We start from the raw sequence: 12,116 nt of genomic DNA on the forward strand, positions 1-12,116 counted from the left end.
GCCGACCTTTGGCACGCCCTCGCCCACCCCTCATCAATGAGGGGGGGTGGCCGGCGGCGGAACTGGGAGGGTGTGGACGGGCGCGCCAGGACCAGGGGGAGGGGTGGCGAGTGCGGCTGGCTCGAGTCAAAAGAACTGGCACCAAGCACTAATGCCACAGCCCATTGCCTCTTCGGTATGAAGCGATGGTCGGCAAGCCACGATGGCGGCAGGCAGGCGTAAGCACAGGCCGGCTTGTGGCACTGAAACTCAGAATAGTTGAAACGGCTTCCGAGCCACACTGTATTGTGTTCGGGAGGGACACTGAGATGATACTGGCCAAATCTCCTCCTACATCAAAGTTCGCGCCAACAGTAACGGCTCTGGAAGGCCCAGTCAACACAGGCCGTGACTATGTGGTGGAATGGAGGTGGCTATTATTTCTTGTGCAATAGACATGAGAGCTTTTGCAAACCCTAGCGCTTGTTAGCTAGCACTTCGTTCATGTTGCCCCATGGACCGTCGCGTTACCGTCTACTACGCGGTGGGCCGCTCGAATAAATAAGAGAGAAGTTATTGGCTGCTCACCCGAGGGTGGCTGGAAATAGGGTCATGATAAACGGTACCACATTGGAGTAGTGAGTTAGCCTTTAAGAGCACCAACGGACGATGGATGGTGACAGTCTCGATGTGGGCCGAAGACATACTGTGTGCTTATTCTTATTGTGGCTCCCAGGCCGAAGCCTTTTTTGTGCGACTGGAGTTGTTCTCCGCGTTTTGCCGCTCCAGGTCTGAGGCATCGGCAGTCGATCTGGGCATTCGGCAGAGCCACAGGCAGTGTCTGTGCCTCCAGCCTTCTTGTGCGATCCCTGCAGGTACGAAGATACAGCACCTTGGCTGGGGGCCGTGAGGGCTTGGGTTTGAGACAACACTGCTCTGTACGGAAAGTCACGATGTCAAGCCGACAATGTCAAAAAGGTTGGTTATGATGGTGTCTTCTTCACATGACATTTAGACACGTGAATCATCTTACACGGGGCTCCAAATTACCGCCCGAGAGCCAGGCTTGTAGTGCCCGCGATTCATACTGGTGCGAAGCTTAGGCGGAGAAATGGTCGCTTTTCCAGCACCGGCGTCAGTCCTAGTGCCAATGGTAGTTACATCGTTACGTACTTTGATACTGCAGGGACTTGAAACCCAGGCAATAAGGCTCGTTGCAAATTTAGCAGTGCTTAGCTTCTCCATCAAGCGTCTTTAGCTAGTTGTTAGTTAGATACCAGACGTCTGACACTGGCTTACTGATGTACCAGCTGCCGCCCACTGGGCAGAATGTCGATCGCGGCAAATTATGCAGCATGTCCACTTCGCTCTAAGCTGCCAACGAGGATAACGCTGTTCCTGCTGGATGTCAGGCGGGCAGCTTCTCGGTTCAGTACCTGGTAGCGAGCAGGTCGGCACGTTGCGGTTGGGCTTTGCAGAGGTGCTACTACGTGATTCGATAGGGCTTCTGGCGTTCTCTTGCAACTCTGGTCACTCGCCATAGGTGGCGGCGAGTGGCTCGGCGGCGCAGACAGCCTCGCCAACGACGTCCTAAAAGCTAGCGCCGATGGTCTGCTAATAAGTCTCGCCTTGAATCCACAGCAGTTCAGGGCATCGCCCCTAGCTGCTACTCAGAATTTGGCCTGAGCATTTTCGGCAAGAAATTCAACTACTGGTAACTTAGCAGCTGCGTCTCTGCCATCCGCCTCGACATTCCACTAGCGGGATACACCGACGCAGAATTACTGCCGCAATATCGCATCGTAGCAGGAGCTGGGTAGCCCTAGAGAAGCAAAGCTCGTAGACTTGTCATTACTGTGTCGGTGCCGAGGCCACGCAGCTCTGGATATGAGCGATGGCTTGCCGTGACGGTGAATGATGTTGAAGGTTATCACATGGATCGAACGAGGAGTAGCGTCGCACCATCGGTGCCTGTGAGCTCGGTGGCACCGCTGGGCGGATGGCTGACTGGCGATTTAACAAAGGCTTTTGAATGTCACTCAACGGTCACCATTTGCGGTGCCGAGTCTCACCAAGGATCAGCGGAAGGCAGGGAAGAAAGCTCGATAAGCGTTACGTATGAACAACAGGATTGTGCCTGGACCACCCCGGGCTCCTGTTGTCTCCTGCTGTTGAGGAGCAGCGCTTCGTGAGACTAGTTAGCGGACAGGCTCCCCTGCTACGGAAGAACTGGCCGCCTGGGTGACGTGCCGCCTGCTAATTTCGTTGTTAGCCGGTACAGGGTCCGTCGACGAGCCGGCACTGATGACAAGGGCCGAGTGGGGGTGGGCCAACGCTCTCTCTGTCTCTCTCCACCATCCGGTAATATTTTTTTTTTGGGTAAGTCGCTGGAAGGGTCAGCAATAATGAGCCTTTGCGTTGCTGAAGAATCCAGAAGGCCGCAGATGGATGGGTGTTGCAGTGGCAGTAAATGTGGTCGGGAAAGGCTGCGGGAAGCAAGTACAACGAAGGCAAGCTCTGATCTAACTATCTTGCCAACTGTTAGATATACCGATGCCACTGTGGCTGCCGTCCACTGTTGCTCGCAGCCACCACTCACAAACCCGTAATGCCTCCACTGTCACCTCGCCAAACACTTTGCCCAGTAATACATACCCATAAGCCATCAGTGGCTGGATGCTCTCAACTCTTCGCAATCAACGGAAGCCTGGCTAGCTTCCGAGCGGGCTGATGAGTTTAGTCCCTGGCAAGCAACCCAGCAACGGACCTTTGGAGGTGCCACCGGACCTCTAGCCTGAAATCACAAATTGCTTGTATGAACCCATCGTCGGTGCATGTGCAGGTCATTCATCAGAAGCTGAGCCTACATTCGTCTGCATAATCAAGTCTCAACTCACCAGTTAAACGTGTTATGGTACATACTTTGTTCCGCTGTTAGCTTCCTCTTCTGTTCTTCTGTGGATGGCGCGCCATCGGAGCCTTCGTTAGCCCCAGCCTAGAAAGCCCTGGAAAGTCCACTCGGCGGCAGACAGGGAGCATGGCAGCCCCGTCACGAAGATACAGTTTGTTCCAGTTTGGGCATCATCTCCGTCCCGTGTCCATACTCTGCCGAAAGAAGTCTGATGGCGCGCTCTGGCCAATAAGATACCTCGCCTCAGATGACACAAACTACGGAGTACCGTCGCCCCGATTCAAGTGCACTCATGCCACTCTATTATACACGCACGCCCGTGTCGTGTTGCCTGCCAAAGAAAAAAAACTGGCGAGGCCCGAACTGGATCAGGCTCGTTTACTGTCGTCCGTCGCGAGCAGTATCGGGCCTCGCTAGTGGAGAATTACTCTCGCCGCAATAATTATACAAGCCATGCACCCATGGAAACAGTTGTTCGGTGGCATAATGGCAGAAAGAAGGGAGCTCTGGGCAGAGCATATGCATTTCCGCACCAACCAAATGTCTCACGCAATCAGCCTGTTCGTCGCATCTAGCAAAGGAGAAAAGGAGGAATAGCGCCGGCACTTGGGCATCTCAATCATCGACGCATATGCCGGACGATAAAGGCATGCGCATGATAATTTTCCTTCCTCTTTCCCCCCCAGTACCCTGTCTCATGCGACACACTGATCTGGGCTGCCACGCTTTCCTTTTTTTACCAGGGCGCGCCCAGCTCCTCCAGCTCCGACCAGGGCCACCGCTTCGCATCACAGTCCTGTTTCTGCATTTGCCGAGCCCCGTCTAATAACCCGCCCTGGCGAGCTGGAGCTGAAGCAGGACTAGCACTCATCACACTTTGCTACTCCGTCGTGGTGTGTGGCCCGGCAGATGTAGGCCCTAGTTTCCGGGCGATGCAGCACGCACCTGGGTGCGGTAGTTGACACGCCCGGAACTGGCCAGGATTCATGTGTCCCATATAATAAAACAGTGAGGAAAGCCATCGGCAAGCACCGAGCAAACTGCACATCGCGGCTTGACACCTTTTCTCTGGAACCTCCCCTGCCTGGCGGTCAAGTGAGCGACTGTATACCCAATGCCGCAGCCATTCCTGCAATCTTTTTCTTGTCGCAGCGTGCTGGATCCGAGCTTCAAGACCCGAGAGTGCGAGCGGCCATGTCTGTTTGCGGCCATCACGGACTGGAGCTCGAGCTACCAGTTGCGAACGCCATAATGTAACCATTCATCGCCGAGGCGCTGAGCCGGCAATACGAATGGGGGAAGGGCGCAGAGCCCAGATCTTGAAGAGGGTGTGTGTGGAGTTCATTATAGGTCCACAGCGAGAGCAAGGGTTTTTGTGCTCAGCCACCACCAACAAAGATCTCGGGGTTTGCTTCCAACAGGACAGCCCAGCCTTGGGGCAGCTGTTGCCATCGATCCAACTTGACCTTTTGTCCATGTGCAAAGTGGGCTGGGCCAAGATGTGGTTTTGGGTTGGGATAACCGATGCCGACGGCCGACCGAGAGCTCAAAGTGCCCTGAGTTGCCTTTCTTTTCCGAAACTAGCAAGCGTTGCGGCAGGGTACGGCACGACATTGCAGTACTGGGTAGGCTTCGAATCTACTCCATCACACGGTGAACCACATTGGGGTTTATGCATTAGTAATGGCGAGAAGACATTGATAGCAGCGGCAACCTCGAGGCCAAGGCTATCTGTATAGGTGGCGACCGACTCCAAGACATTCACGCCTCCTGACGTGCATGTGCTTTGCTTGACAGCCACGCCGGATAGATGCTCAACGTCGGCAGCGAGATGTGCCGCTCTCTGGCCTACGCCTCTCAGAGTTGGGTGCCCCGCCAGCTGCGTTCTTGCTCAGCGCCAAAGGGGCCACACCGAACGAGAGTTTGTGTGTGAGTGTGTGTGCTCCAGGAAATAGCCTATTATCCTTTATTGGCCACATTAGGGTTAGTCTCCGGAGTAATTTTAAACGACAACCATACGCCAAACTCACGGTTCGCCGTCCGCGCGCGCATCATAAGCCCTCGCCTAGCGAGATTTGGCGGCGTAAAAGGGCAAGGGAAGAAAAGCCGCAACATACGAGCGACCCGAATCCGGTACACAGACATGAGCAGCTGAACATGCAGTGTCGCCGTCTCGAAAACTTCAGCAGGTGTGAAGCTCGGCGTCACACTTCAGCAGCTAGTTGGACAAGAAAGACCCGAAAATAGAACAAGGCTCTGCCTTCACTCAGCCAGCCAGCCACCCTAACCGCGCGCCTTGCTCCTCTTTCCAGTGGATCGCATCTTTCACACCGCAGATTTTTACCAAAAGCTCTCGCCTCTCTGGCCCCTCCCTCTTCGCTTTGACGTTTGGGAAGACTTGGGTTGCATTGTCAGTCAGCAATTAGTACGAGGCAACGACTAGCAGACGAAGTCCTGTGGAGAAACAAGCGACAGTTTGTAGAAGCGTTTTATCGCGTCCCTCAGTGAGCCGCTACCAGGTCGCCAACCAACGGCAAAGGAAGAGGAACACAAGCCAGAACGTAACATGGCAAGCCCTACAGGCTAGCTGCCAAGCTCGTGGTGCATGGCGCCAGATCGTTTTCGGCAATATGCAGCGCTTCAAGGTTGTGATTGGCCTAGTCGTTTATCAAGAGCGGCACTCACTCGGCAGTCCACAGAGACAGCATCTCGTCCCAGAAGCCACCCCCCTCTCTCTTCCCTCCCATCCCGCCTCGCTTCCAGGGCTCGGGAGTCGCAGAAGAGAGCTACACACCGGTCTGTTACAGTCGTCACTTGTTTGGCGGTCATTAAAATTTCGCATCCCCACTGACTTGGGCCCCCCCCCCCCCCCCCGCCCGTTGCAAGTCCCGACGTGAGACATTCCCCGCAGCGCATGCCGCCGAGTATCGCGGACACGCTGTAACGGTTTCCACTCGCCTTATTATAGCGCACCCGTTGCTTGTCGTTGGTGGTGCGGAACGTTGCCGCCGTTCCAGGGGAGAGGGCGATTTGCTCCGAGAGAGAGCGTAACACTCGGCCGTAGGAAAGTAAAAAAGGGTCATGGGCAAAAAGGAAAACCTTGGAGAAACAAGGCTCATGAGCGATTGCGCTAGTCGCAAGATTCACAAGCTCGAGTAGAGCGGCAGCGAGCTAACGTGTTGCGTGATGACAGCAATCACCTGCAGGACTAGGGCCAACTGAGGAGATTGGCACGCGCTGATTGCGGTGGGCTTTTTTAAGGGCAAACTACTGGTAGATGATTCATCGGCCCGGTACACTCTTTATCTTGTGACTGGCGTCCCCTCTCCTGCGATTCGGGCGTCTACTATCCGGCGGTCAGGCAGAAGCAGCCGAGCGCAAAGGAGGCGACCCAAGCACCATCAAGGCGAGCAATCGGTCCTTTTTCCAACGGGCACCACAAGTCTACGTTGCCGTTATGCTGCCCCTCCCCTTCTTCAACTGCTGAATGGCAGTCGAAAAGTGGCTGTCTATTCAAGCCTCTGTGTGTCGCCGCTACGTCCGACACAATCGGAGCTTGACTGTCGGCCGTCTTTTTCAGCGTCGGGTAACGATTGGATAGCATGTAGGTGGGGTTTGACCTGGGGGTCCTGCGCATCTGCTGCTGGTGGGACACAGCCAGCATTTGAGAAGGCAACTACGGCTCATGTCGGCCAAAGAGCCACCTGGGTCTGATGTCCAGTGCCGGTGCAAGTTGGCCGGGCCGGGGACAGCTACAAGTCATTGTGTGCCCAGTAATGTCGGGTGCCTGATAAAGTCCGACACACGTCATGTTACACGCAGCGGGAGAGGCTGAGCCAGAATCTCTGCCACCCGAGAACGGGAAAGGGGCGGGAATCTTGTATACCCTCGGTTCGTGCACCGTGGCCGAAGGTGACACGAGAATCAAGAGGACATCAGGCAGCACGACTCTGGTCCCGACAGCGTGGGTTTCCGACGGCAACGTCTGCAATCCATCAAGAGGCGTCACCAAGTCCTGCAACAGGCGAGCGACCTGGTTTGGAATCGGCGGCGGTCGGAGCAAAGGGAGGGTGGGCAACGGGGAGTGTCTGAGAGAATGGAGTTTCCCTGGGGGTCGACATGGCAAGGGCTTGCGCAAAAGGCCCTTATGTATGCCCCCGCTCATCGCTGGTGCTGGCATGAGTCCATTGCTGATAGTTTCGTGTCATGAACCAAACTGTCGGGATGATGGAGGGTAGCCTCGTACTTGTAGTTTTTCGCTCAGTGGCCAGCCGGCGGGCAAAGGCGCTACGTTGCAGCCCATGACTGGGGGTTCGGAAGACGCAAGTGGTCCGTTTATGGGCCTGGCTGGACAGCCACAACGGAGCAGTGATCCAGCTTATATTAGTCCCGCTTGCTGATGATGCAGGCAGGTGTTTGTGTCTCGGGTTAGTGCCAATGTAACCCTGTGTTGGCCGCTCGAGACAGAAAGCCTGAGCAGAAACCGCCTCTCCCCCAACTAAAAAAAAAAGAAAAGAAAAAAAGGCGCGCGTCTTTGGCCTGTGATGGCGGCAGCCTAGGCGTTGACTAGAGCCCAGCTTATTAGCCCGTGATTAGCATCAAGTCGTTTGAAAGGCGTCATCCTGCCCCAGGAGGGAGGAAAATGGCCATTGTTGTCACACTCATTTATGCTGATCACAGTCGAGCAACGGGCCAGAAGAAAGGCCCAGCGACCGCCAATTGTCACCCGCGACCGCGAGAGAAGCGGGGAGCGACAAGAGCGAATATCGGTACATACAGGTAGGGTTGCAACAGGCGGTTTACTTTGAGGCAAGATTGGCCGCAGCCCGCTTTGTGGTTGGGTTGTTCGTCTGTCACTTGTCGTACGGGCCCGGCACTTGCCTCTGTGCTACTCGAGGCTGATTTGACTACAAGAGCCGAGTCCGCGATGAGCCAGCGGCAAAGCAACGCCAGAAGCATGTCCTTGGCGGCGCATGGTTGGTGACAGCAGGCGGTGGCGTGCTGAGGGCTTGCCTGGCTGCAGGGCTCGACAGGGCTCGACAGGGCTTGGGGGCTTAGGAAGGGTGTGCGGAGGAGTTCCGTGGTTTGTAGTCCGATGGTGTACCGAGTAGAGAAAGGCACGGGCGTGGAATAGGATAAAGGCAAGACATCGAGATGGGCAAAGTACCAGTACAGCAAGTCGATGCAAGCCCGCCGCCTTTGCCTCTTTTCTCCTATAACTATTATTTCTTACTTTTGATACTTTTGTCTCGTAGTCCGGCTCACCTGAAAGCCATGTTAGCTTATGAGAGGATTTCAGTAGGGGTCTTAAGTATGGGTATGGGGGGCGTGTGATGTTGGTTGAGTCTTGAATCTCAAAAAGACCTCGCTCCTCTTCATCTTGTCTGTAACATGTGGAGTGCGTCTGCGAGCGGATGCATGCCAGCATGGTGAATATCAGGCTGGACGGTCTGGGGCCATAATGAACGTGTTGCCGCTGTACGAAGAGTACGAAGCACTTTTCCTCGCTGCGCGCTGCGGTTTCTGATTTTCTCCTGCCTCTTATGGCATGACGTAGCGCCGGCTTGATATGCCCGGTACCCGCGGGTAAACTTGAACGAGAAATTCAAGCTCTTACGTATTCGGGAAGTGGTGCTAGTAAACAGCTAGCCCACTACGGCGTCGCTACTGCGGTTGAAGATGGATCTGGCAGGTCAGTTGCCCAGGCCCCATCCGTCCTGTTCCAGGAGGCTTGGCGGATGACATCCGGCAGGCCGACGATGAGCGCCGTCGCCTTACTAGTCCGTGGCAGAACATTAATAAAGAAAACAGCAAGGACGTGAGACGAGATGGTGAGGCCTCAAGACGCCCCCAGGATGGTACCATTGATTGCAATATCTCATTGCCAGTGTTAGTATCAGAGTACTTTTTCATTGTAAGCTTCAATCGTTCCATGCAGATGGCGAAAGAAGGACGCTCAGCTAGGCAACGGATCGTCGGGTGGTCTGCTAGATTGCCTATAGCGGGCGCCGTTAAAGAAGGTTGGAGGGGAGGGCTCTTGCTCCGGCGCTCGCCAGGCGGCGGCCGGGGTTGGTACGTGACAGGCCGGGACAAAGTCGCGATTGGAGTAATAGCTTGCCTCTTTTATTATTATCGATTTTTTTTATTGTATTTAATTTCCCTGCATTGGTGCATCAAGGGGGGCCATCCTTGCCGATATGGACTTAGATTGACACTGAGGCGTGCAGATGGGTTCCGCCCCTGCGCCAATATCGGGCAACGTGTGATGATAAAGCAGGCACATAATGGTTCGCTGCAGGGATGGAGGGTATGAGTAAGTACCAAGAGCATCAAGGGCGACGACAAAGCAAAGTGGAAAAATTTACTCAGTGCTTACCTTGTCTGCGCCCGGAAGGGCAGGTCGAAGAACAGGTCGGGAAGGAGCTGGGACGATGAGATGCATGACCAGATTTGACTTGCCGTTTGGGAGTATGCTTCTCCCAGTTGGTTCGAATTGCGCAGTAGGTTGGTTCGGTTGGACACTAGCATGGCGATTCTAGAGGCCAAATTACCCTGTTTGCGGGGGTGGTCTCCAGTGACTCCAGCTAGACACGTAACTCGGTATGCCAGAGTACCAGTAGCATTCTGGCCCCATTGCGAGTATGGAGTTGCTCGTTTACTAATGTGCTATACTAGGCCCAGCGACAGGCGCTATCGGACTTCTGGAGCGACGGGAGAATAGTGCGTAGAGATCCAGAAGTCTGTTCAGCGTTCTTGGGCCGACTAACAGGAGGACGTGGACAAAGGCCCTCTCGAAGACAGGGGTGGGAAGACGAAAAGGCACACAAGGCGATCCTTGGATGCAATATGCAGCCGCAGCTGCTCGTGTACAGCAACAAAAGTACGTTTTCATCGTCAGCCCAAAACCAGTTCTCGGTATGTGCCCGTGCCGGCCGGCCCAGCATGCACACTCCAAGTCAGAGACACATGTGAGGCGCAAGATGAACCCCTCCCTGGCAATCGAGGCTACAGAGGCTCAGAGGGCTGCCTTGTTTGTGCGTGCATAAGACGGCAAGCGGGCGAGATGCTTGCTACCAGAGCAGGGCCGGGCCTTTGTTATCTTGGAGATGCAGCTGCAAGTGTGCATACAGCAGGCAGCCAGCCATGCAGGCCACAAACTATCTGAGGCGTGCATCTGTCACCAGCGGCATGGAAGATGTCAGCCCCCAACAGCGATGCTTGTGTAGGCCTTTTTTTAGCACATCATCTGCATTAATATCTGAGTCGACGGTGGGCAGTCACATTATCAATCATGTGTGAGGCTATTTCGGCCACCTCCCGTCTCGCCCCCATCATTCTGCCTTGCATGCCTGGGCCAAGGCATATTTTCCATGCCGGAATCAGAGCATCTGAATCTTTCACCGGTTGTCTTTGCATTCACAAGGCATGTTAGGTTGGGGTGTCCCCAAGTATCTGTTGTCTGTGGCGTGCTTGTCCCGCTCTTCGCATCGCACAAGACCCACGACAGATGTCTGCATCCGGAAGTATCTCCTTTGGTTGGTTCAGAGCCGATAGAAATAACAGAATATAGATTCCAATAGATGTCTTTTGGCGGGCCATGTGGCGTATCCTCTGAAGGCTTCCTCGCGGTGTATCTCATTCTGCTTGTCTCTGTCTTGGAGGGGGGGGGGGGGGGGGTTGCTCGCGAAGGATGAGTCGCGGAAGTTTGCTACCTATCCCGTAGCTCGCTAGCCCCAACAAGGGAGGGGGTAAGGAGTGGGACGCGGACAAGTCGAATGTCCGCTCAAAAATTACATTATGCTCCTTTGGGGGTCTTGCGCAGGCATTTTGGCAGAAACGAGGTTACATCCACTAACCCCGTCGCCTGGAAGGAAGATGGCGCATAACAAGGTAGAAGCTCCGTCGTGCCTAGACTCGCCTGAATCGGGTAAATAGATACCAAAGTGGTTTTAAGAAATGGGCGTGTGTGCTACACACCCGGACAGAAGCCGTGCTAGCAAGGTAGTAATAAAGTTCTTGTGTTTGCTTTCTGGGGCGTGATTCCTGACAGCCATCTCTCAGCAACTGTCTTGGGCGCTTTAGTGTATCTGCAGCAGGATGGATCTGGAAGTGCCTCTGCATCACATGGGAAGGAGTATGACCGAATCCCAGACGATTGGTACAATATTGTCCAGCGGCCAGATTGCCTCGATTAAGGAGCCTTGCATTATGAGCATGGTCACGGCAGCCCGGACGTGGGTTGATGGCGCTCCTGCATCGGGTGGACTTCCATGTCGTCAGCCTCTCTGCACATGGTTTTGCCCCCCGCCCCCGGGAAAAGCTTGAAGATTGCGAGGGATCACAAAGATTGTTTGCCATGCTGAGCACTAGCTGCGGCACTGGGTCAACATACGCCAGGACAGTTCCAGCCAGTCCAGCAAGGTCATGCGTGAGAAGCCGGAGTTGATCTTGCCCGGCGCTCCAATTCATGGCGGACGAGTACTCCGCAGTAACTACTAACTAACTACTAACGTTAGACGGCGCAGGCACGCACGCACGAGGGTGACAAAAAAAGACGCCAGTCGCCAGGCTATTAGTTAATATAAAGAGAGAGAAATTCAAGGAAGCTGGAGAAGATGACTAGGGTAAATAAGATGAATAAAGGAGATAAAAAAGGATAAGGGGAGTAAAAATAAGAAGAAATAGAGAATAGCAGTAAAATGAATAAAATATTAAAGATGCAATAAGCCGCTGCTTCTACTCGAGCGGCGTGTTTTTATGTCACCCCCGTGGCAAGCACTCGAGCACACCATTTCAAGCCACTCACTGTGTCGAGTCTCGTGGCGTTGCGCTTCCCAACCAGAGGAGCGCCCTAGGGAACTAGGGAGTTCATCAACCAACAAGAATGCTCAATAGACGCTCATCTCCGCCCCTTGTTCCCACCGCCGCACTAACAAGTGGCGTGAGGACTTGGTCTGTCCAAGTATCGAGGTTCGGTCTACGACCAGCTTGGGCAACGGACCGAACGAGCACCTGGAGAACAATCACACAAGCACACAGGCAAAGGCTCCAAAAAAAGGCGCCGTCGCCGCCGCCACACCATGTGGAGGGAAGGGTTGTACCAGTAGGAGGGGGGGCCTGAGGGTCCTTGCTCTTCTCCCGCGCGCGGGCGGCGGATGGACCTTGCTGAAGCAAGATTTGGGGACTCCATTTCTGCTCCTCCTGCTCCCACCTCCCGCTCCTCTCT

The 12,116-nt window shown here is 54.6% G+C and overlaps 2 protein-coding genes across 2 annotated transcripts; both read right to left on the bottom strand.

Annotated features, from left to right (window-relative positions):
* Positions 1-375: 375 nt before the first annotated feature.
* LMH87_004375 (uncharacterized protein) lies at positions 376-1,520 on the bottom strand (the record flags this gene model as incomplete). The annotated part of the gene is made up of 6 exons (XM_056195583.1): positions 376-455; positions 511-577; positions 1,068-1,097; positions 1,153-1,231; positions 1,279-1,289; positions 1,416-1,520. 6 exons carry the CDS (start codon positions 1,518-1,520, stop codon positions 376-378), a joined length of 372 nt encoding a protein of 123 aa, XP_056049197.1.
* Positions 1,521-9,041: 7,521 nt separating this feature from the next.
* Positions 9,042-9,332, bottom strand: LMH87_004376 (uncharacterized protein; the record flags this gene model as incomplete). The annotated part of the gene is made up of 2 exons (XM_056195584.1): positions 9,042-9,182; positions 9,267-9,332. 2 exons carry the CDS (start codon positions 9,330-9,332, stop codon positions 9,042-9,044), a joined length of 207 nt encoding a protein of 68 aa, XP_056049198.1.
* Positions 9,333-12,116: the final 2,784 nt, after the last annotated feature.

The sequence above is a fragment of the Akanthomyces muscarius genome, chromosome 2, assembly GCF_028009165.1.
Source record: "Akanthomyces muscarius strain Ve6 chromosome 2, whole genome shotgun sequence".
Classification (NCBI taxonomy): domain Eukaryota; kingdom Fungi; phylum Ascomycota; class Sordariomycetes; order Hypocreales; family Cordycipitaceae; genus Akanthomyces; species Akanthomyces muscarius.